The 24,895-nt window shown below is 46.9% G+C and overlaps 4 protein-coding genes across 4 annotated transcripts in view; 3 read left to right on the top strand and 1 right to left on the bottom strand.

Moving 5' to 3' along the window:
- Positions 1–11,688, top strand: part of LOC131209711 (abhydrolase domain-containing protein 2) — a 22,918-nt gene extending 11,230 nt beyond the window's left edge. The window contains exons 2-6 of the mRNA XM_058202834.1: positions 10,051–10,223; positions 10,320–10,487; positions 10,570–10,750; positions 10,918–11,267; positions 11,348–11,688. Of these exons, the coding sequence (XP_058058817.1) occupies positions 10,051–10,223; positions 10,320–10,487; positions 10,570–10,750; positions 10,918–11,267; positions 11,348–11,544 (1,069 nt within the window). The 3' untranslated portion in view covers positions 11,545–11,688. The remainder of the gene's footprint in view (positions 1–10,050; positions 10,224–10,319; positions 10,488–10,569; positions 10,751–10,917; positions 11,268–11,347) is intronic.
- A 3,173-nt stretch (positions 11,689–14,861) lies between these two features.
- Positions 14,862–19,081, top strand: LOC131207758 (uncharacterized). Its single transcript, XM_058200386.1, has 4 exons — positions 14,862–15,243; positions 15,361–16,028; positions 16,114–16,366; positions 16,639–19,081. Exons 1-4 carry the CDS (start codon positions 14,862–14,864, stop codon positions 17,064–17,066), a joined length of 1,731 nt encoding a protein of 576 aa, XP_058056369.1. The 3' UTR covers positions 17,067–19,081.
- A 199-nt stretch (positions 19,082–19,280) lies between these two features.
- LOC131209607 (cyclin-dependent kinase 9) lies at positions 19,281–20,922 on the top strand. Its single transcript, XM_058202712.1, has 4 exons — positions 19,281–19,542; positions 19,614–19,698; positions 19,760–20,017; positions 20,077–20,922. The coding sequence occupies exons 1-4, from the start codon at positions 19,379–19,381 to the stop codon at positions 20,761–20,763; spliced, it is 1,194 nt and encodes a 397-aa protein (XP_058058695.1). The 5' UTR covers positions 19,281–19,378; the 3' UTR covers positions 20,764–20,922.
- A 123-nt stretch (positions 20,923–21,045) lies between these two features.
- Positions 21,046–23,061, bottom strand: LOC131209870 (GPI transamidase component PIG-T). Its single transcript, XM_058203020.1, has 2 exons — positions 22,852–23,061; positions 21,046–22,780 (listed from the first exon to the last, which is right to left on the bottom strand). Exons 1-2 carry the CDS (start codon positions 23,021–23,023, stop codon positions 21,153–21,155), a joined length of 1,800 nt encoding a protein of 599 aa, XP_058059003.1. The 5' UTR covers positions 23,024–23,061; the 3' UTR covers positions 21,046–21,152.
- Between the last annotated feature and the right edge of the window lie 1,834 nt (positions 23,062–24,895).

Here is a 24,895-nt window from a genome sequence, read left to right as displayed (position 1 = left end):
CGATGTTTGCGACTACCGATCGTTACGAAATGAAATATTTCGTAACAGACCGCTTTAAATGCTTTATGCTTATCCAGCAAACTTTTAGTTTTGTTTTATTATTTTCACATAACAAAATCTTTGAGGAATCTCTATGCATGATACTAATTTCAATTTTTTAATGCCCGTTAGTTTGAAAAAATAATATTATACATATTTTCCATTGTCTTTAGCATATCTTTAACAGCTGGATTAAACATATTATGTTGCATTTAGATCTTACTTTTATTCTAATCATTATTTCACTATACAAAATGACGATTTTTAGCAGAACTTGGTGTATGTCTCATCACTTTAATTCGTTTACACAACACGTTAACATTCGTTAAGTTTTGAAAGTGATATGCTTAGGGTTTCTCATTAAAATTATATAAGAAAAGATTCGACTTACAATTACTTTACATTCGAATTACAATGTGGACAAAAGTAAAGTGAAAGAAATTATTGGGTCAGCAGAAAGCCAAAATTAACGGATTTTGTTTCAAAGAAAAATGATTTATTATAGCAACAAATTAATAGCAAAAACTTTGGTCCTATTACTCACCAACTGCGTCCTGATTACGCATCACTTACGCCATTTAAAACGCTCCTCGACGCGCCTCGTCTTCAATCGAGAACTGCTCGAGGACGATGTTTTCCCCATTTAAGGAACTTTAAATTCAACTAAACGACCAAAGGTCAACATTGTGGCTTGGCGTCCGTCGTTTGCTCCCGTTCCCTTTTAAGACTTCACCCGCGCAAGTGAGCTAAACTTTCTTCTAGAAATTTTGCGTTACGCAACGGACGGCACATTGTTTGCGTTTTTCTCTACCGCCAAGCGAGCCAACTCAAGCCCAAATGGTTATTAGCCACATTACGAGCATCGTTGGTCGGCTAAGCTCATTAGAACTTCTGTCGGCAGCCGGCAGTATCGGGGCAGCAAATCAATCTGCAGTGGCGAATGGCGACAGGCGAGATGCTTCTTCCAAATATCTTCCACCCCATCGACTGGTAGTCGCGCAAATACACTACGAGCCACGTGGTGGTCCGGGGGCCGTCATTAGTCAGAGTGCTTGTGGCCCGCCAGTTTGTCGATCATTACCAGTGGGGTAGGCTTAATCGACTCTTAAATGTTGCTTAATGACGGGTGGTGGCCCCTTCATTTGGCAACGAAGTGCCCGCTCGTGCGGAAAGTGACAGTTTTTCCCGATGGTTATCTCTCGCGGTCGGTCTCGACCTTCGACCGGCAGAACAACTTAATCCGTTTAGAGTACCAAAGAATTTCGCGCAGTGCCCCGTCGGATTCTTAGAGGAATCTCGTACCGCGTTATGAATTTGGAACTCCAAACGGTTCATAGGACACTCTCGGTGATTTACGGCATTCTCTTCCGCAATCCCGCACTGTTTTCGTTCACTCAAAGCGGAACAGATGGTTCCGTATGTAACGCGAATTGGAACGGAATTGTGGGGTGTGGACCGTTATCAAGGTGCTTCACATGAGAAATCGCGAACCGTCAGAGTGTAGCGAAACATGGGTTGGGTTGGGTTGCTTGAAAAGTTTGCAGGGGACAACAATATTTGAGTTTGTTTTAGGTTTCTACTGTAGTGATTTGAATATCAATTTATTTTTGGAATGTCCGATAAAACAAATAAAAAAATCGTGGCTCGTTAACACTGTTTACTACAAAGTAACTTATTCTATGATTTGAGGAGGCTTTTTCTACAATTTTATTTACAACCCACATGACAGTGACAACATTCAAGGCTCAAATTGTGTGTAAGCAACATTGTCACAAATTGCTTCTCGTAATAATTTCAGGTATTGTACGACGGGCTTTAAGAACTACTGAATCATGAAATGTTAGACCTGCCTCTCTCTGTAATGTGTGAGCCCTGAGTGACTCATCGTGCCAACACGCGCCGTTTATCTTATCGCGACTAGGCAAACCGTATTTGCTAATAATAAATAGCCCGGAACAGTGGAGCAGGAAGTGAGCTTAAACACTGGGTCTGTATGTGAGATATTTCGACAAACGACTTCCGTCGTTGTTACAGATGGTTACGAATTTCCCTTTTCGACTTGGGCTCGGGAAGCGAATGCGATGTTCTGCTTAGGGAAAGGTGGCTCGTTAAAGGTACTTAAAGACAGAAGAGCCCCGATATCCCAAAAACTGCTCATTCGCTGCTCACTTCCCGTTGGATGCGAATGGTTTATCCGTCTCGCACCGAGTGCCTGTCTGTCTGTGCCGTTATTTGCACCTGTTGGTTGACGTGGGGAAGCGTTTGCGAAGCTTAAGTGATTCGAAAACTGTCGCATTGAAACAATAGAGGCTTCGTCCATTAATGGCAGCCCCAGGGCTCCCCAGCGGCGTGTTGTGCTTCATGTGCGCGGCCGTTCGTGATGCAAGACGTCGGGACGCAAGCGAACATGTTGGCAACAACATTGAACGTGTGCTCGTGCGCGATGCATCAGGTGCAGTGAGTTGCGTTGCATGTGCATTCAGAGACAATTGGTTCTCGTTTTGCTTCCGCATTTTGGCCGCCTGTCCCGTTTTTTTCTGTTCGATCGACCCGTAAGCAACTAATTTCTTTTCTCCAACGCTCAAATGTCGTCTTTCGCCAGTCGCTTCGCTGTTGCCTCGGTCCAGTGTTTTCTTGCCAGCGTTTTGCACGCCGATTTGCAGCCGGCTGTTTCATGCTGTGAAATGGAAGGAAGGCCACAAACACATTCGGCCATCATGCATCATTCGCTATGCGCTTGTTGTATAACAGTGCCTGCCGCCGCTCCGCTAGGGGAATGGTTTGATTTCAATTTTTCCCTACCACACAGAGGTCATTAAACTGCTACCGCACAGACACATACATGTGGAAAGATTCGCATGCCCGGGAACTGTTTCTTTTTCGCATAAGAAGGTGGAAAGTGTCGGTCCATGGTATCGCGCAGTTTTCTTTAAATAGATTAACTAAACCATGAGCTTTGAGCAATGTATCATTGTGATAAGGTTGATCGACTTTGTTGGCTTCGAACCAAAGTACCCAGCCTTGAATGAAGTTTCTGCTTAATGTGAACCGACTATCTGTCAAAACTAATGTCCGCCCGTCTAATCCCTCAATTGATAAATCCTTTTGCGATGTCCACGGCCCATCCGGCACCATCATTTTATTGTGTGCCACCACCGAGAGCGACAGCAACTTTGCTCGTTGCCTCTAGCGTGCGAAACTTTCGCCATCTAATTTCCCATCCCAATGACCTTTGTAAGTTCGAATGTCAAAAGGATCCAGGAAAGCTCGCTCGCTGTAATTCATACTCCTAAGTGTGGTTGGAAGCTTGTGGGCTTGCGTATCTCATAATCCACAATACAATGGCCAAGCTCGACGCGTGCTACGGAACGGCAAACCTTTGCCCGTGGAACAAACGGCAAAGATCATCGTTGATCCTGAGATTGCGTGCGGCATGTGACATTAAGCATGTGCCATAAATATGACTCAAGATGCCCAGCTTCTTGTCCGTCCGGCACCAATACGAAGGCGATCCTAAGATTGGATGGTTTGGGCTGTGCGTTGCGTGATGTATGGAGTGTCCTTTCTGAGGCGGCGTCCGTCTTGGAATCAGACAATCTGTTGCCGGTCTTCGAAGATACCGGAAGCCCGGATGAATGGGAAAGGTCATGGCTTTGATTGCCCTCCCTCCGAAGTCCAGTCCACCAGTGCACAGTGGGAAATTTGTATGGGAAAGGCGGACATATTTGTTTTTAGGAAGAATCTATGGACTTTTTTCAACGTTTTTATTTTCTTTACATGTGTTGTTTGATTAAATTCAACTTTTTATGTGTAATACACGCGTTCAAGTATAATAAAGCTTTTTCGCTTTTTTATGGTTTTTAAACGCCTGAGCTATGCAATCTGCATTACACCCAAATTTTTTAATACATAATCTTCTGCAAATATCGAATTTCTGACAACTAATGCCTTATGAGTGTAAAAAAGGATATGAATTGATTGAGGAGCTTTACCCATTGCGTTTGTGGAAATTTTGAAACAAGTAATTATTACCATCTTAAGTATCAAACCCATGAATTTTTATTTATACGTTTGATAAAATACTTATTAGTCTATTTCTTCATCCAAACCTTAATCGAAAATATCTACTTGACTAAACACATGATCAATCGCGATATCGTCATTAACGTTTTCCTCCCTGATAAAAAGAATCTTTAACTATAATATATCAGGAAAAATAAGATTTTGATATTTTCGAAATAGAATTAATTTTGCGGTCACTGCTATGTTTTGCCCGCTTGTGAAAGTATCTTCTAAATTGTTCTCTCGGAAAGATTTTCGATTTTGACAGATTCATTCTCGGAAACTACGCAACATGGAAGGCTAAAAATTCGGATTTGTCATAGATAACTTATCTATGTTACGAAAATATTTATAAAACACTCAGTTTTTAAAATTGACTTATGACCGCCTTTTCCTCATAGTGCAGTGTGTCAACGGATTTTATCCCGACACACCCATGTCAAAGATGAAAACACGGAAGGAACCGGCACACTACTCCTGTGCCGGGGCGCTCCAATCACGGGGCTTGTGTCCAGACATTCCGTCAAACTAGCCAACCCCAGCGTGCGTGGCGTGAGTGATGATGGTGTCCAGCGCATATGGCGGCAATCAACTAATATGTATGGAAATTGGAGCTTTGGCCACCATCGATTTCCTGTCCCTAATGGTGACGGCCCTTCGCACGCCGCTGCGTGTACTGGGAAAAGCTGATACGGGTGCCTCTTGGTTCGTGGAAATTTCTCCCACGTCCCAAAACGCCAGTCGGACGCGCCACAGTCGATTCCGTGCTCGATCATGTGTGTCCCTGTGATGGGCTTGGTGCCACGGCCCAGCCTTCATCCTTTGAGGTGCAATCATGGTGCTGAATCTAAACGAATGCCAACGTTAATCACGGATCGGAGACTTCCGAAGAAATTGTCCGGTTCAGTTAACGCAACCAACGAACGTACAGAACGCGCGATGCTCACTGATGTCGAAGAATATATTTCTTGGAATGTTTTATAAGCGGCTCTGCTGCTGATGAGGAAGGAAGAAAAATTTCATAACGAATGAAACTGTGCGCGTTTGTCGCGATGGAAAGCCTGGGAAAATCGTTCGGAAATTAGCCATTCTTCTTATTCTCTCGAGCGCAACACGGGTAATGGCCGGGCCACGGTGAAGGATGTAGTGAAACGTGTCGAATTCAAGTGTATCACTCTTTTTTCGCTTCGACACGAGCTAAACTGTATTCAATGTACTCATTATTCCGTCTGTGGAACCATTAATTGCTCACCAAAACCCAGCCAACCCATTTGCAATTAGCATAATTATCGCCAATGTTTTCACGCCCTCCGACCAGGACAATGAAGATGGCGCGCGCGCATATAAAAACAATTTTATGAAAACGTCCGCCACCCTCGGGGAAAGATGCCCTAAATCTTGCCTCGGAGTTTTTTTGTTTCCAGCGAAACCACCAAAAACTGGATAGAACCGATTGAGCGAATGACGGTAACCAATTGTCTGGCGCCGTACCCTTATCGTGCTGATGTCCTCCTGTTCCACTTTTCCTCGCCTCGGGCCTCGAGTAAACATTTCGGGCGATGAGTTATAACGGCTGACCTTTGGCATCAGACACCGGGGCGCGAACTGTCCACGTTTTGGCCACCAGTGAATGTAGCAAAATCTGTGTGAGCGCGGGACGGACGGGAATTTAAATAAGCTCATAAATTAACCAACCCTGCCCCCGAGCCGATCCGGCCGGTGGAGGATGCTTGGACTTAGCCACTGACCCCAACGGTCGGCTTTCTAGGCAACGATGACGAAGGATACGTTTTCAAGGCCACATCGGTTCGGTTCCGGCGGAAGCATCGGCAAACCAGGTTGCCCAGAGGGTCGTGCCTGCCGATCCTGGCGAGATTGCCGTGACTTTCCAATGCCCCGACAGTCGTCACATCAACGGAAGGATAAAGTTGAGGAAAAAATGGAAGCTCCAAAAAAGGTTGACGTCGGGGCCGACCCGACGTCAGGTCCTTGGGAAGGTATCCTCTAGATTTTTGATGGGTAGCAAAACGAAATCAAGAGCAACATCCGCCCCGGGGTCCGCCCCAAAGCCGACCGCCGATGTCCCCGGCCCGCAGGATATCACCGTCGCCGCGGGACATTGAATAATGATGCTTCTTCTGCAGACGGCCGGTTTTTTGTTGTTGCCATCTCTCGTGGGACTTGATTTTAAACCAAACATACGCTCGCTCCGGATGTTTACCCGTGCCGTGCCGGTAGTCGAGTGAAAGCTTCTATTCGTCTACACGGTGGGAAAATTGCCTCAAATGCCTGACAAGAGAAGACCCCCGTGATCGAGACGGCATGATCTGTGACTGAATTAAATTTCGGCACGTTGCGGTGTTCCGTTCCGTCTCGGTGTTTAGTGCTTCAGATTGTTCCAGTCCGCCAAAGCTAACAGCGTGGAAAGCGGTGACTAACGGGAATGTCATCCTGCGAGGAGGTGGTGCCGGTGATTTTGTGGGTCGGAAAACAGACGACGGTCTCGTTTCTGCGCGCCTTCAATTCTGTTCGCAAATCAACAGTGCCAGACTCTGTGCCAGTTTTGAAAATTGGTCCAACTTTTGTGGTTGTCGAGTGTCGATGTTTAATTAACGGGTATCCGTTAATTATCCGCCTGTTGCTGTTGATCCTCGGATTACGTGAGAAAATTATTTGAAACTAGATCCACAAAGCTCTAATGAGGAGCGGGTCGGCAGATGGACATTTTTCACTGATAATAACCATTCCGGAATGTCATATCAATATCCTGGAGCTTCTTTTCGACTAACCCAAGCGTCGGTCGGAAAACTGAAACCGAGGAGGAAATCGATTTACCGTATTTTTCCGTGTATAACGCGCACCCGTGTATAACGCGCACCCATATTTTACGAGAACAAAATTGGAAAACAAATTTTTTACTTTACATTTTTCAGATATGTGATATCCAACAAATATCAAATGATAATAATGTATTACTCTAAATACTCTATAAATATTCTAAAGTAGACTAAAGATAAAATGCGTATACATTGCAAAAGACATACTAGTATTTTATATTTCGGAATAATCTTCAAACTCAGATTCACTGCTGTCTGACAAATTGATATTCTCCAATTGCTGTTCAATGTACTCCTCATTGTCACTCTCTGAAGAGTCCTCATAAATTGCGACATCTTCAGATCCATGCTGATGCCACATTTTTTAAATGATTTCACAACAACTTCTGTTTTAACTCCCTGCCATGACTTAAAAACGATATTGTATGGATAATTATATTCCTAACAAGTGTTTCATTTTATAATTTATTCAATAATACTATAGAATATGTACCTAAAAGGGCACATTTGTATGCTTGGAGGAGACAAAATGTTTACTACCCTTGTATAACGCGCACCCAGATTTTAGAGCTAAAAAAATTGGGAAAAAAGTGCGCGTTATACACGGAAAAATACGGTACTTTCATTCGGTGGCGTCGATCCCATGCGCAGCTAGAGGCGACATGTGGAAAGGGCTCACGAACTTGCTTCGAAACGGAAGTGCCTCACATGTGAGGGCCGGCTTCACTTTCGTTGAAAGCTACATGCAAAGCAGCAAAATGAATGGCCGGTGGGTCCTATATAGCCGACGATGAATGGGGATTGGAAAATGAATTCAATTGCTTTTCAACCACGCTCTCTGTGTAACGGCTTTGATGTTCGAGGAACTCGCGTGGCTTCGATTATAACTAAGTGGAGCAGTGGTCCATTTCTAATTCATTTTGTTGGTCGTTTTGAAAGAGGACCAATCAGCATCACATCCGACGTGGGGTGGTGCAAGTGAAGGTTGGGATTATTTTGATTTCCGTGTTTGACATGTTGAACTGTCGGAATGGCGAGATTGACCTTTTCGTTGGAATTGAGTTAATCGATTTTGCCGTTCCCGTTCAGCCAATGTAATGCGCTGGCGATGCCATGTCCTGGAACTGGAAACTTTAGTTATCAACCGAAATGCGTTGAACTAAAGTTTCCCCAGTACATCTTTGACCCAGTTCGAGTTCGCGCGGTCTTCCAAAGGGAACATCAAACTTCGACCGAACTGTAACACATTTCAAATCGAAATTGCTTCTAAAGATTTGCTATTTGAGACTTTTCAAACGGGAGTACTCCTCCCAAACTATCGTCCATTCCGTTCGGCGAACCCTATGTCTTTTTCCAAGAGCCGGTCATCCCGAACATAATTTACCCTTTGAGCAGACAAAATCCGTTCCCAAAATGGGAGAGCTTAGAGCAAACCGCATTACATTGCATGACCTAGACCCGTTGTCGGACCCATTGCTTTAGCCTTCAATTAAAATCTCGGCCCGCTCTTTCTGTCTGGCATACCGCAATCGTTGATGGAACTGGAAAATCCCGTGACCACTGCGTGCCCACAATCCAGTCGACCACCGCTGTGGAATCGGTGCTGCTACCCGTACTATGCGGCGGTCGTGATAAGGAACGGAGGCTCCATGCTGTCCATGCAACGAATGGTGCTAGTGTAGCACCGACTGAGACTTCAAATTGCTGTCCTTTTTCTCGAAAATTATTACTTTGCGGTGGATCGATATTGGAACCGAACTGGCAAACCTACAGGTTTCAATCTAATGCTGGGGAGTATTCACCGACCCCTGACCACAGTTGTGTTGACACCACAGTTGTTGAATGGAAGTGTTTCAAGAACTCAACAGATGTCTCTGTGGCCATTATGATCAGTTTATCCAGGCCTGTTTTTTGTACAATTACCGATAGTTAACGTATTTTGTAGAAACTTTAGATTGTTTTAAATCTAAATAGAAATCTACCTTTGTACAAGCCTGATATTAAGGTGATCAGAGTTCAATAAAATTTGTAACATTCTCTTTACAAAGAAAAACATCGAATTGTACTTCAAATCGATACTTATACTTTTTCGTAAGGTCGACAATTATCTTGCTAAGCGATTTCGACCCCATTTGCCGCGGAATTGTTGTGCTGCGATTCCCTTTTCCTTGCTCTGCCCAAAAGCGATCATGAGTTGGAATCGTGTGCGATCGAGATTTCGGCTACTTAACTGTACCTTTCTCAAAAGTTTGCTTTCTGTTTACGGAGCGAAGACGGAAATCAGGACGCAACCGTAATTGAGCTGTCCTTCTGACAACGGGGTCCTCAATGCTGGTGATCCAGCACAGAAAGTAGTGAAAAGGAGTATTGTTATCCGAAGCACCGCGTATGCTGTGCATCCCCGGGGACTTTCATTCAGTTTTCCGAATGCAATTTTCCGATTTTTTGCACAACGAACCGGAAGCACGAAAGGATCACCGGTAACTATCCATCTTTGCGAATCTCTTACACGCCACGCGAAACGTGTTCCTGATGCAGTAATCCGACGTTACCGTTACCGTGACTCGTTTTGTTTTCCATTATCCCGAGGCTTTCGTGTTTCCACCTTCGCCGACTAACGGTCGCGCGGATGTGGAGTCTCCTTGAGTTGCACCTAGCGCTTTCCTGGATTCTCGTCCGTTTCCCATACATCAAACCGAAGGATTTCTTTCCTTAGATTGGCGCAAACATTGAAGCACACGAAGCCTCTCGAGGTCTTAAGAAATTCACACGTACTTCGAAACGTGCCAACCAACCGACCTTCTGGAAGTGATAGATTCGACCTTCGAGTGATAGTAATAGATTCGACTCCAGACGTCGGGCGAACGTTCCGTTCCGGATTCGCTTGCTGTTGGAAAACAAGCTCCGAATCGGCTATTCCGCGTCGGTGAGGTCCCTTTGTGCGCTTCGTATTTTGTCCTGCTTCCCTAGTGGCCTTGGTGGCCTTGGTGGCTACGCCCACAGTGTGGCCCGATTTATCGATTTGTGGTCATAAACCATCCCGAACTCCTTCGTCCTTTAAGAGTTCTCCTACTGATTAGCCTGTTCGTATGCGTTTGCTTTCTCTTCACAGATACATTCCGACCCGGCTGTGGGGCTTCAGTGGCCACATTCAGACAATAATTCACAGCATTGTGGGCCGCGTCAAGTGTCCGTGGCCGCTGGGCGAACGGGTCTATCTGTCACTGACGGATGGTTCCACGCTGACGTACGATCTGTACCAGCCGCTAATAACGTCCGTCGAAGGTAAGGGGTGTTCGGTGGTGGCGCTCCTCAGTTACTCCGCGTGTGCTAATGTTTCCTCATTTTTCATTTTTGCACAACCTCCGGTGTTCCCGCTAGACGACATTACGGTGGCGATCTGTCCGGGAATCGGTAACTCGTCCGAGTCGGTCTACATCCGCACCTTCGTCCATTACGCCCAGTGCCACGGGTATCGGTGCGCGGTGCTTAACCACATCGGTGTCCTCGATAGCGTGCAGGTCACATCGTCCCGGATATTCACGTATGGTAGGTAGGGCCGGTTTCCCGACGGCTAATGATTCGGTCTACCAGCGCACCACTAGAACGTTTTTCGTTTCGCTACCCACAGGTCACACGGAGGACTACGGGGCTATGATAAATAGTCTGCTGAAAAAGTACCCCACGACCAACATCGTTTCGGTCGGATTTTCGCTCGGTGGCAATCTCATCTCGAAGTATCTCGGCGAAGCGACGCGACCGTCGAACATCATCGGTGGTGTGTCGATCTGCCAGGGATACAACGCGGTGGTGTAAGTCTTTTTCTAGGGTTTTTGATAATCAATCGCCGGGTCTAAGAGAGTCTCAAGACTTCTTTCGGGGTTTGGATCATTTGGAGATACATCTCCAGATTGAAGTGAGGTTACAGCGCATTAATGATCTAAATTGTGCACGCTCTTCCATGCTTCAACCTCATCAGTGCTACACAGTGGCTGCTGAAATGGCAGAACTTCCACCGCTTCTACCTGTACGTGCTGACCGAAAACGTGAAGAGCATTATCATGAAGCACCGACACGTGCTGTTGTCGGACGACATCAAGCAGCGGTATCAGCTGAACGAGCGCGACATCGCAGCCGCCGCGACACTGCCTGAGTTAGACGAAGCTTACACCCGCCGAGTGCATAAATTCACAAGCGTAAAGGACATGTACAGCTGGAGCTCGTCGCTCAACTATATGGCCAACATACGGCGCCCGATGGTGTTTGTGAATGCACGCGACGATCCGCTCGTGCCCGAAAATTTGCTCGAACCGGTGAAACAGTTTTCGGGTAGGTTGAAACGAGAACTCGTTTGAATAGAAATGAACTAATCTTCTTTTGTATTTTTTCGCCTTTCTTTCCGGAACCAGCTGCTAATAATCAATCGCTGTACATCGAACTAGCAAACGGTGGCCACCTTGGGTTCTATGAAGGTGGCTTGATCTACCCCAATCCAGTTACCTGGCTCGATCGCGCACTGGTATCACTGATCGGTGGTATCGTTATGTCTCACAACGATTTGCTGGTGGCAAAGCGAACGGCAGAAACGATGTCGATGTCCATTTAAGATTCACTATCACCACTCCCTTCACACGTGCCACCACAGCTCCCGGCACCGGAGCTAAACCACCTGCTAACCTATGGCCGCATGCGCTGGGGACTAATGTTTGCCACTCTGCCGTCGGTGGCCGCGGTTCGTGGTTTACTCGTGACCGTGTTCAAACTGTTCTGCATACGATGCCTACGGTCGGTGCACTCGGTGTCGCCTAAAAGGGCAAAACCCGAGGAAGGAACCAGCACAAAACTGTGGACATCGTTCTGGGGGCCGCAGTTGGGAAGAGATAAAACGTATAAGGTTGAGTAGACTTAGCGTCATCATGACGAATATGATCTAGGATTGCAAAGCATCTGTCGGAGGGCGTAAAGACAAACTGATGAAGGCTATTTTTATAAGACGATAAAAAATCAGACATAACAAGCGAAGCTTGTTGTAAAGCACTCTTCCCGTAGTCCTTGGCTTGGGTGGCCGTTTGCGCGAGTGTAGGCAATATTTGGCAAAAACATTGCCTAGCAGTTTTCGTGGATATACACTACTATACAAACCTTATTCTATCTACCCGTGTCCTTATAACACTCTAGGTGTACAGCGCTCCAGCTAAAAGGAGCCTAGCGAAACTACTCACCACCAGCAACTATTCCTTATCATCGCCATCGATCGCCGTTTTATTCTTGATTTTGCGCTTCCAGCGGTTTTGTCGTTCGTATAGGGTTTCGTTCGTATTCCGCCAGCGTTAGCGATTCGTCAGTAGTGATCCAACTCGCGATTAGTGATGCGCTGTCCTACGAGGGTTACGATTACGATTTACTTAAAAGCCATCTTATCTCCATCACCGGCACTACTTATCGTGCGGATGTTATGTGTGCACGCTGCGAAGAAAGCACTGTGGATTTGTGTAATCGTATTTAATCTACATGTGTCTACATCTCTTCTATCCGTGTCACACTGAGGGGCGCATCATATGTGCACGCAATGCAAAAAAAAACTAGACAAAAGCGCATCGAGAAGATGTTTTTCGAATGCGGTCCATTTCGGACGAGGCGGAAGTAGTTCGTAATGCAGTTCGTATTGTGATAAATGTTACTTTACTGTTGCTATCGCGCGTGTAGTATTGTCCGTTGAGAATATCTCACTAACATGCAACACTAAAAATGAAAAATCGGTTTAAGAAAGTGGAAAAGAGAGAAGGAGAAGAAGAGTCGCTCTGCCATCGAATGAAGAGATAGCCAATTTTATAAAAAGTGGAGACTATCGATGCCAAGAACCAACTGAACGGAAAAAACAACATGGCCACACCGTGCTCGAGGCTATTTGTTTCTAAGCTTTTATCGGCATTATATTCCAAAGAAGAAGAATCGACGACTTTGACCACTTGCAGATTCCCCTGGTAAAAGGAGAATCAGAATGTGGCGACATATAGTATTGCGCTAGTTGTATTCGATTGTATCGAAAGGTTTCAGCGTTATGAAAGGGGGCTCGTAAAGCATTGTTGTGAGCGCAATATGCAGCAATAGGACCTAAGGGTTATAGAAGGTTCTCGTCGTGATAGGCATGAAAATTAACACTTGCAACTGAAACAAACGAAAACGTGCTGCTCAAACGGCTTAGCGAGATCGATAGCCATTTACTATCCAACCTATCCAACAGCATTCAACTACAATGATAGTTTACCAGGATTCAATTTAATTGACTAGCAACGTTTATTTTACCTACTACCAAGCGCTTTGTTTTACTACTGCAATTGATCATTGGATCACTCTCAGCTTTGACATACCACGTCCATTATCCTAAATATTCACCACATCCGTTTACCAAAAAGGAAGAGACACTGGAATCTCTAGCAATCGTATCGATCATATGGCTTGCCGCAAACTACAATCCCTTCACTCCACATGCACGTGTAAGGCGTCCATGATTTCAAAAGAGATGTGGAGCCGCACCCTTTTCATTGATGCCATCGAAATGTGAGAAAATAACAAACAAAACACCGCCCAAACGTTTTTTGAATGCCTTTTGGGTATCCCCGTTTTGCGTACACACAACCCTACCGAACCGTAATGCATGTGCTTTTCGAATTTTACTAACCGAATCTCCAGCATTCATTGTTGGTCGCACTGTGCTCGTATTCTGATGTAACTTTTACAAGAACCACTAGATGGACCGAGAAGCGGCGTGAGAACCTTTACACAGTCCTTGTTGGAATGGTTGGAATCGGATACTATTTGTTCACTGACTGAGAGCGCGGAAATGAAACAGCGGATCAGCTTGTTGCTGGAGCTATCGTATGCTGTGCCGTGTTGAAAACAGGTATTAAGCTTTTTTAAGTCGCCCGAATGGGCTTAGGAGGCATACTGGTCAGTTATTTGAAGTGGAGCATTTCACGTACAGCGGATGGGTATTGGAGAATTGCTAGTAATAAATAAAATATTGATTGTGTAAATGAGTTGACGAATTCCATGGCGAAAGAAATGATACGTTGAAAGTTCTTTTTCAACTCAAACTGGGTTCATTAGAAAGCGTGTGTAAATTTTTAATTGAAGAATCCAAAATTCATGGTTAATTTGTGCATGAAAAAGAAACAACTTCTCATTACTTTCAACAATTTCACTCCAATTGAGTGAAAAAAGAATTAAATTTCCGTTTTTTCCTGCGGGCGAATTTCATTTGACGTTTGACAGTCCGAAAGAATCCGCGAAAATTTGACAGCTTGATTCGCCAGACGTCAAATTAGTCATAACAGTGTTTATGTTTTCTTTAGGCACGTTTATTTGTCCTGGATTGGTCCTGATCTAGTTACGGAAGAGTTGGCTGCCGTTTTATGTTGATAAATTTTAGATTCTAACCTTTTTACCACTGACCAAAGTGTTCGCGAAGTGCCCCGCCACGAGCCGCAGTGAAGGTCCGCGATGCACAGTGCGTACGTTCGCCGAGTGGACAGCGATCAAGTTCACGCATAGTTAGTTACCTCTCTGTTTTTTTTCTTTGCCCGTCTTCGCAGAATGATAGTATTATTTTGCTGAGGCGAAGGAAAAAATGAATCTGTAGCACTGCCTCGGTTTCATTTCGCACGAAACGGGACACACAAGCGGCAAAAGGACGAATGGTGATCAGTGGCGGAAGCGAGTAGCGAGAAATCCAGTTGCCTTTGCCGAGTGGAGTGCGTAAGGAAAAGTGTTGGGCAAAGAATCTCCTCAATCTTTCGGTCGGACGAAAACACCCACCCCAAACCCACTCACGCCCCGCACGCCCACCATCCGGAAACGTGTATCACTCATCGGTGGCCTCTCCCGTTTAGGCAGACGCCCTTGCGGAACGACGGTCGGTTAATGCACTGCGGTAATCAGAGTGGTATGGCTACTCTGTTACAGCAAAAAAGTTTCATGAAAACTGTAACCAACGTAGTGGTAAATGGAACTGACAATGGCCAGGCCGGGGCAAGCGCAACAATTGTCGCCTCGTCCACCGTCTCACCAGCGGTCCCGAACGGAGTGGCATCCGCCAATCATCCGGCACAAACGTTTCTTCCGGTCACGGCGAAACCTGCCCACCAGCAGCAGCAGCAACAGTCGCTGCAGATGCATCACCAACCACCGGCACTGATTGCGGTCTCATCCACAGTGCCGCTCTCCGGCACCGGTATCTCCTCTAGTTCCACTTCCGCCACCAACACCACCACCATCATTAACGCTAATAGCACGCAGCAGCTTCACAAACATCCCCCGCTACTGCAGCAAATATTTATTCAAAAAAATCATCAAACATCGATGGGCGGCGGCGGCGTTGGTCAAACGACGGGAGTTATTCTGGTGCCGGCCAACATGGAAGCATCGGCATCGACGTCCTTTCCCGGGCGCACGTTCGGTGGGCGCACCATACTCCGTGCCCCTGGCGCTACTACCATCAGTTTAGCTTCCGTTGCTCAGGTGCCGCAGATCGACGGCAGCTTCCGGCAGCATATCATCAATGCCACCACCACCGGCAGCACACACCCCATAAGTGATGTCCTTACCACGACAACGACTGCAACACCTTCGTGCCCGGTCAACAATACCGTTACACTGCAGACCGTGAATGGCGGCATTCATTCACAGCAACAGCAGCCCCAGCAGAGTGGGGATGGCTTCGGGAGCTCGTCGATGGTGCCTCCAGTTTCGAGCGCGAACCAACAGTCACCTGCCACCAGCGGCACACCGGTAGCGGACAACACAAGTGAGGCCACCGTTGCAGTGGCCGGCGACTCGCAAGATACCAAAGAAACGGTCCCGGATGAGCAGGAGGCCGAACCGGAGATCGATATCGTGATCAATAACGTCGTGTGCTCGTTCAGCGTCCGCTGTCATCTCAATCTGCGGGACATTGCCATGAACGGGTACAATGTGGAGTTTCGCCGCGAGAACGGCATGATGACGATGAAGCTCCGGCGCCCGTACACGACCGCTTCGATCTGGTCGTCCGGCAAAATCACCTGCACCGGTGCTACGTCGGAGGATCAGGTTGAATGAACTTTTCAGCTCTAATCTTATCTCGCCTCATCCGGGCTCGCCACCATTAATGCGCTTCCGTTTGCTCGTTTTGCAGGCCAAGGTTGCGGCACGTCGGTACTCACGTTGCCTTCAGAACCTCGGTTATAACGTGCGTTTGAGAAACTTTCGCATCGTGAACGTGCTCGGCACCTGCAGTATGCCGTGGGGCATCATGATCGTGAACTTCTCCGAAAGGTATCGCAAGGAAGCGAGCTACGAACCGGAACTGCACCCCGGCGTCACGTACAAGCTGCTTAAACCGAAGGCCACGCTGAAAATATTCTCAACTGGAAGCATTACCGTCACGGGTAAGTACTGTCGGGATGCAGGGTCGATGCGGAGCGATTGGTCAGTTTGGCGGGTGAAATGTTGATTGTAGAAAGAAGGCTCTTATCCTCTTGTGATCTTGTAATTTTCTGTTTCTTTGTTCGTTCTGTCATAAGCGAAAAGAACATCCTTTGATGTAAAAATTTCGCACATGGCAATTGCCATTCGGGTATTTCTAGTTTGAGTAGTCTAGTTTGTTCAATTTTACATTCGGGTACGATTAATAATGTTGACAATTCTTCTCATCACTCAGCGGCAAGCGTGGCGTTCGTGCAGGAAGCCATCGAGCATATCTATCCGCGGGTGTACGAGTTTCGTAAGAAACGCACGCCACTGGAGAAGCAGGAGTTGCTTAAGCCGCCAGTCTTCGATGCGCAAGACACCGATCAGTTGATCGAGGAGGATGGGGGTGACATCGAAATGCTCGACGCGTTGGATGGTACCGAAGTGGCAGATAGCCGCGGTGCAGGAGCGGACGGGTACGACGCCTTCGGTGGAATCGCAGATACTGTACAAAACAAGTACAGCACCAAAGCAATACAGAAGAGCAGCAGTTCACGCGTCAATACGGGACTACAGCGGCAACGGATCCGTCGGCATCGTCCGCCCGGTCGCGAAGCAATTTACAGCGATCCGATGACGGATGACGATGATGACGACGCTAACGTTAGCGAAATTTGAGCATTAGACTGCCCGAGATACACTACACTGCGACTGTGAGTTAACGTAACGGCGCGGGTCCCAACAAGCGGGATGTGTTTTGCCGCGCCCCATTTCTTTTTTGGTGGGATCACTCACACAGATCGTATCGATCTGAACACCACAAACACACCTAACAAAAAAGGATAACAGTAAAACCTACAGCAATAACAGGCCGTCAAACGCCCAATATCCGGGTCCGGGCACAGCAACGTAGAACGCTGGGAGTATCCGCCTTCTCCCGTGACCACAGCCACTGACCAAGAATTCACAGTTTCAATATCATCGTCTGCTGACGCCGGAAGTCTAATAATAATCCGATGCTCCGCCACCGGGCGGGGGGCGGTTCGGATGACTGTTTTGATGAAAAGTTTTCGGTTTTTTTAGTGCATGCCGTTTTTCTTTTTTCTAGTTTCGAAATCATGGAATAATTACTAACAAAGTGCTTGACTATATACAATGTTTTATAGAAGAAAATGGGAGAGAATGATGAGAGCGAAAGAGAAAATTAGAAGATATGTGTACGTGAGTTGTGAGAAGTGAAACGAAAAATTAATCAAACAAACAATACCGTTCCTGACACGGATGCGGTTACGGTACGGCGTGTTGTGTACGGCAATGATTATGTAGGAGATACATTTTTAACATTAAGCAAAAAGAGGAAGGGTGAACACAGACTCTTCAATGACAAATCTACGGTAACGATAAGCAACAACCCAATAAACGCCTAACTTATCTGTCCTTTTCCTAGCGGTCAAAGTGCCCGAAAGAGGAAAAGTGAAACGTATAGCCAGCTCTAATTACTCAGAAATATAATTTACACAAAGTGTCTGGTCAGGTACGAGAGGCGGCGGTCAGAGGCAGAACGGTTCGCAACGGACGACCCATCTGTTTTAGTTTGTCTTTGGTTTAGTTTAGTAGATTAGGCAAAAGTGCTGACACGTAAAGGTGTATCCCTGTTTTCTCACTTTTTTTTTTGTAAAGAATGCATAGTATTTCGAATCACCTACCAGTTCTACGATTGCTTCCTATTCCCTGCGCCCCGCTGGAAACCTGTTTTCGTCGGCGTAGATCACTCTAGTTCTCGCCGGAACTAATCATACGGTGGTAACTGCAGCCCAGTCATGTGCAAAGGAAAGTGGCCACATATAATACTCGACCAATAAAATGAGGGTGTACAGCTGCAAAACCGCGGTGATTTTCTGCGCTATACACATACACATACTGTGGACCACACTCTTCTAGACTGCAGGATCGGCCCGATATCCAGTAATTCACATTAACTTAGGCAAAGAAAACCACCACGGAAGCCACTTTCACGGCACAATAGGCAAGTGAAGTGAACCAAAGAACTTACCTAAACATACGCGTGCAGCGAGTGGCGCGAAAGAGGACATTGCAACGCGCGGTACATCCTGCGGAAGCACGCTCCTGAATTCCGGGATGTGACAGTCCGGTTGAATTCGTATTAAAATTTAACATCCTACTATAGACTTTCCTGCCCAAAGTAAAATTCACGACATCATCCTGCGAACGACAGAGAAAGATAGAGAGAGACAGAGAGAAAAAGAGTAGTTTGAGCTTATAAAGGCGGATGTTAAGTCGTTCCATTGTTTTGTGTATCTGTGTTTCGATAAACAAAGAGAAACAGAAATCAAGCATCATAATTAATAAGCAAAAAAGCCTTAATCATAATGGATCATAGTAACCAGAGCAACGGTATGGCGGTTCGAGAGACGATCGTAGAAATCAAACTAAACCCACTGGCGATCGACGCACCGCGTACTGTGATGGTGGCCAACAGCTTGAAAAGATCTGAAACGGGGAAAAGGTTAGAAGTAGCGAACGAGCGGGACATTAGGACCGGAAAATGTGCAAGAAGTGGCGGTGGAGATCGCGTTTCGAGGTTGTCTTCGGCTTTCGTGGGTTAGATTAGAGAGCTACGAGTAAGAAATATTTGTAAAACGGAAATTCGACGGAAGAAAATTTGAATAAAACCCAGACTTGTAGGTAAGACTTGTTGGTTAAACACGGAATCATCGTGTATGGATTACGCGGCGGACGTTATCTGAAAAAGAGCTGCGATGCTGGCAATATTCAATTCAAGTTACAGATCTTGTCTGTGATGTCTGAGCTGTCAAAACTGACAGCTGGCGTCAGTTTGTGTTGTGTTGTTCTCCAGACTGGTCAGCACCAAAATAAATATTACAATATCAATATTGTTGAGCGAAAAGGATCGTTTTTCCCGATCTCGATTGCTCAATTAAAAGTGCTCGATCGAAGGACAGTGCAGCATGAGTGCGGCCGAACATTCCGGCTCCGGCAGCCAGGTGGCGACTTCGAGCACGATGCTCAGCCTGGCCGACAAGCAGAAGTACATCGAAAACTACGACTTCCCGTACTGCGACGAGTCCAGCAAGTACGAGAAGGTGACCAAGATTGGCCAAGGAACTTTCGGGTAAGCTAGCTTGGCTCCGTACGGTCAACTCCGGGACCGCATTTCTACCCCTGTTTCGTTTCACCGCGCAGTGAGGTGTTCAAAGCGAGAGAGAAGAAATCAACAAAGAAGTTCGTTGCCCTGAAGAAGGTGCTGATGGAGAACGAAAAGGAAGGCGTAAGTAAAGCAGCCGCACTGCGGTATTCTCGCTTAATCCCGGCCTTCGGTTTTATTGCAGTTCCCGATTACGGCGCTGCGCGAGATTCGTATTCTGCAGCTGTTGAAACACGAGAACGTCGTGAACTTGATAGAGATCTGCCGTACAAAAGCCACTGCCCATAATCGGTACCGCTCAACGTTCTACCTGGTGTTCGATTTCTGCGAGCACGATCTGGCAGGGCTGCTGTCCAACATCAACGTCAAATTCAACCTGGGCGAGATCAAGAAAGTGATGCAGCAGCTACTGAACGGCTTGTACTACATCCACAGTAATAAGGTACAAGCACACCGTAGTTCGGTAAAGGCGCTCCGTTTTTACACTATTCCTCTCTGTAGATTCTACATCGTGACATGAAGGCGGCGAACGTGTTGATAACGAAGAACGGTGTCCTGAAGCTGGCCGATTTCGGATTGGCGCGTGCATTTAGCGTATCAAAGAATGGCCAACCGAATCGCTACACGAACCGTGTCGTGACGTTGTGGTACCGACCCCCGGAGCTACTGCTTGGCGATAGGAACTACGGCCCACCGGTGGACATGTGGGGCGCCGGGTGCATTATGGCCGAAATGTGGACACGCTCACCGATCATGCAGGGTGCCACGGAGCAGCAGCAGTTGATATTGATATCGCAGCTTTGCGGTTCCTTTACAAGCGATGTCTGGCCGGACGTTGATAATCTGGAGCTATTCCACAAGATGGAACTTCCGATGGGCCACAAGCGGAAGGTACGTGAACGCCTGCGCCCTTACGTGAAGGATCCGAACGGAATCGATCTGCTCGACAATCTGCTCATGCTGGATCCGAAGAAGCGCATCGATGCCGACACGGCGCTGAACCATGATTTTTTCTGGACCGATCCGATGCCGTGTGATTTGAGCAAAATGTTGTCGCAGCATACACAAAGTATGTTCGAGTATCTGACGCCGCCACGGCGCCCCGGACACGGACGACACTACCAGCAGCAGATGGTGAACATGCAGGCGAAACCACAGGACAACAGCTATCAAGATCGGGTGTACTAGAAGGGCTGTGTTTGGGTTGTTATTTGGCTCGCCAATCTCACTTGCCGTCCCTTCCGGTGAGTGACGATATGATATGAATAAGACTAAGCGGTCAGACCAGGATCACAGCCTTTGCCTGGTCGTATAATATGCTGTTCCACGTACTGTACGAATAAAAAGAGATACTTTTTCATTAAACATAACATACGAGACGCGGATTCTTTGCGAAGACCCACATTTCTGTCCACAAGTCGCACAGAAAGATGTCCTCAATAACACTCGCAAGAATCCATGTTTCCCTTATAATGAAGCAATTGCCATTTATTTTAGTACCCTCCAACAGGCCGTTTCTTCGGAATGAAACTATCTGACTAGCGACCCGCTTTGCCACCCTCGTAACACCCGCCCGTTCATTCCGTATCGGGAGCACTCAAATCTTCGTTCCCTTCACCGCCTGGCAGTTTCTCGTTTGGTGTGTCTACTTCAGCCTCTTCGGTGGCGTTATCCTTCAGGCGAAAGAATTGTTTCACCTTATCCCCGAACGACGTCCGGCCAGTGTCCTTGCCCTTCGCTACGATCCGTTTCGTGGAGATGTTGTGGATGGGGCCAAACGCAAGCGCTACGACGGTACACGCCAGACAGATTACATTGTACGGCATGCTAAAGTCGGGTGTCGGCAGGGTAAGAAGCAGCGATTCGGTGCGCAGCTGCAGAAAGTAACCGGCCTGCTGGGTAGCGTTGAACGACTGCCGGAAGAGGGCGGCCTCGCGAGGAACGGAACTGTAGTTCCGTGCGGACGGTAGCAGAAGCGAAATGATCGATGAGGGAATGTAGTGTCCGTGGTTAGCATCCGGCGGATACTCTTGCCACTTGAGAAAGATGTAATCGAAATCGAACGAAAGTTCGATCGTGGTCCGGGCTGGAATGCGGATGCCTATCTCCAGTCCGTACGGGCGTTCGCGCTGAACCCCCGGAGTGTAGTGCAGAAAGGCGGGTTTCAGACGGTTTTGCTCACCGTAACGGATCGTAAGCGTGTGCAGGTAAATCGGAACGAACCACGGAATGTTCTCGAATACCACCAGCTCCAGGGGGCCCCAGTGGTTGTTGGTGATTTGGGTAACAATCTTGCCGCGCTCCTGACCAACGCCCAGAATGTAGCGTTTCGCGTAGATGGGCGGTGGTCCGGCCACAACAATCACTCCCGGATCGCGTTTGTCCATTACCGCCACGTTAAACATCGCCCGACGACCCTTTGCGGCCAACGCTTCGAACTGTTTGACGTCGTAACGTTGAAGCACGGTACGGGCACCTCCTCGCAGGGACACGATCGTCGCGTCGGCCTTCTGTGACACGTCGTAACTGCTGTCCGTCACATCCAGGTACACGTTGCTGGATGTGGCTAGCGCACACGAACCTTCCATCCCTTGACTAAACAACTTCCGGATGGACCAGTTCGGGCCTCCAAATAGTCGCAAATCTTGCACGACGTTAACGGTTTGTTTAACCTCGAGCTGAAACTGGCTACATTCCGCATCGGCACAGAGTTTACGAATGTGAACGCCCAGCGAGTGGTAGTTGCTCGCATAAATGCTGTCGGGAACGAGAAGCGACACCATTCCTTCCCGTGACCGACACGGCAGTAGCTTCGCCCAGGGCGTTAAGTTTTCCGTGCAAACGATTTCCCGTGGTAAAACCGCATAGCGTAGAATCGGCTCCGATTGTCCCGGGAAGCGGTAGGTTTGCGGTCTCAGCGAGTAGACCGGTTCGTAGGTGTTGCTTGGGTCGATGAAACTGAGCGAGGCACAGAAGAGACCCGAGAGCGTTCCGCAGAGCATCTTCCACCGATCGTCGATCGATGAACGCTGATCGGTAGGCTCAAACCAGGCCCAGACTTCCGCCCCTGGGCCAGCATCGGTCACCGGGTAGCCCCAGCTTTCGTATCGCCATAGCCCGTACGTGAAGCTCAAGTGGAGTTCTTGCACGCCAAAGTGATGGAAAAGTTCAGCCAACGGGCGAGCCACCAGATTGGTGTGGAGCACTGCAATTTAGAACCGTGAAACGAATCCGTAATCGAGGTAACCGTCATTAACATTCATAAGATACACTTACGGCTATCGTTGACGCCGAGTTCCCAGCGGGTCGTGAACTGGAAGTAGCTGTACACGAACCTATCCGGAAGCGGTTTGATGAAAAGTTCTTCGTCGAATGTGTCGGAAAACCCCGCCGAAAGCGGCACGAAGCCCACGGCCAGCACGGCGATCCACACCGTCGTTCTCCACATTCTGCCTTTTTTAAATATCGAAGGTTTGGCCAAAAATGTTCGCTTGCCGGGAATGAAAACAAAACAAATATGACAACACCCTATTTTGACATTTGGAATGTGACACAATGACAGTTGTTTGCATTGCAGGGTTAAGTCAAATGCTGTGTTAAGTACAATTCAAATTATTTCAAAATAAGTCCAGTTGTTGTAACCGCGTCGCCAGTTGTCGTGTTTCACGTAACTAGTTGATGTAAAATTTGTAAGTAGATATTGTGATGTGGTGCAGGACGATTTTGTTGTGGGGATCTCCAAGGAAGTGATCACCTTTACGGGTCGCTGCCTGGTGTGGCCCAGCTGTATGATAGAGCTGCTCATTGTAGTGTTTCTCCTTAAGACCCCTTCGGCCTGTACCATGTGACCGTGGAATTAAATTTCTAACACTTCCTCTTAAAACGTCAAAAACCGTCTCTAGGAGTTTCGTTGTTTCCACTGAAATTGGAAAGAAATTGGCCACCGAAAGAAATGAGGAGGGAAAGTAAGGTAAGACTTGTAGCAATGCACGAAAGAAAATCAGTTCAGTTCGTCGGAAGGTTCAGGAAAAACATTTGCTACTCGCGCTTCTCTTCTCGACCTGACGCAGAGGTATTCGCATGCAGCGTCACTTCGTAGCCATTCCATCCTTGGCCTTGGTCATGTTTTGGGACGGTTTCCTTAACACGCTACCAGCGTGTGGTCTGTTTTTAATGGGACAGATCCGCTCAAAAAATTAATCAATACTTCACCGTCTTGGCCCGACGGCTCAAAAAAACAATTTCCCCTTCCCAAACACTCCCACCTGCGAAATTTGATTCAATTTGCTCGAAACCAAACCAAATTATGCCAAATTTTTATGCCAAATAACCAAAATTTTATGTTACGTTTGTATGGGAGCACCCCCTCCCCGGAGGTGTGTGAGGGTCAAACTTTTCTATTCAATGTCCGGTGTTACAAAACTACGCTGTGCAAAATTTCACGCGGATTGGTTCAGTAGTTTTTTAGAAAAATCGATATAAATATAAAAATGGAAAAAAATCCGGCAAATCCGGAACCCGAAAAATATTGCATCCAACGTTGCGTACAAATTTTAGAAAGCAGATATTGCATACAATGTTGCATACAACATTGAATGCAAGTCACTGGTTGAGCTACCTAACAGTCGATCCTGCTCCCCTAATCGAATATGGGATTTTTTCGGATTTTTCTTTTGGTTGGCTAAAAACAAATCCATTATTTGTGCGTGAATTTCGAAACTTTATTTAAGATGTATCCGATGGTCCGATTTTCGTCAAATATTCACCATCTTGTTGGAAAATTTATCATCTTTTCAAAGGTAGCTTCATAATGCCTCTTTTGTATAAGGTTTGGTCGTTATTGGCGAAAACCTTTGGAATCCGATCGTACGCAAACGTTCCAATACAGTCCGCATTGAGGTACCATCCGATGGATCACAAAACCAGTTCTTAACCGTTTCGGTCGCCAGCGTTCGTTGTCCAGTATTGGGTCAAGCCGTCGTGATGCTTCTATTTGAGATGTGAACATTATTGGGATCAACTGTCGCTTATTCGCCAGAGATCGCACTATGATGTTGATCTTACTGGAAGACCTACGGCAGCTTGTAACGGCTACAAGTAAACAACTCGATGATCGTCATCGGAAGCTCTGGTTCCGAGGCTCTATACAATGGGCTACATTTTACTGATTCACACCCACCTTTAAACGGTAGCGATGAAATCGTCGATTAACGGAGCGGACGGTCACGCCTAGGTACGCCTAGAGCATTAGAGCACGTAATTCCCAGATTGTGTAAGTCTCGCCAGCCTCACTAATGCGTGATTCATTGCTAGCTGATGC

This window comes from Anopheles bellator, chromosome 2 (assembly GCF_943735745.2).
Source record: "Anopheles bellator chromosome 2, idAnoBellAS_SP24_06.2, whole genome shotgun sequence".
NCBI lineage: Eukaryota > Metazoa > Arthropoda > Insecta > Diptera > Culicidae > Anopheles > Anopheles bellator.
This window is presented reverse-complemented; position numbering and strand designations above follow the sequence as displayed.

Coding starts and splice junctions, on each gene's coding strand:
- LOC131207758 (XM_058200386.1), top strand. CDS start 14,862: ATGCACTGCGGTAATCAGAGTGGTATGGCTACTCTGTTACAGCAAAAA. Junction 15,244..15,360: donor TAATAGCACGCAGCAGCTTC/ACAAACATCCCC, acceptor CCAACATGGAAG/CATCGGCATCGACGTCCTTT. Junction 16,029..16,113: donor GTGCTACGTCGGAGGATCAG/GTTGAATGAACT, acceptor CTCGTTTTGCAG/GCCAAGGTTGCGGCACGTCG.
- LOC131209607 (XM_058202712.1), top strand. CDS start 19,379: ATGAGTGCGGCCGAACATTCCGGCTCCGGCAGCCAGGTGGCGACTTCG. Junction 19,543..19,613: donor ATTGGCCAAGGAACTTTCGG/GTAAGCTAGCTT, acceptor TTCACCGCGCAG/TGAGGTGTTCAAAGCGAGAG. Junction 19,699..19,759: donor TGGAGAACGAAAAGGAAGGC/GTAAGTAAAGCA, acceptor GTTTTATTGCAG/TTCCCGATTACGGCGCTGCG.
- LOC131209870 (XM_058203020.1), bottom strand. CDS start 23,023: ATGTGGAGAACGACGGTGTGGATCGCCGTGCTGGCCGTGGGCTTCGTG. Junction 22,781..22,851: donor ACTCGGCGTCAACGATAGCC/GTAAGTGTATCT, acceptor TCTAAATTGCAG/TGCTCCACACCAATCTGGTG.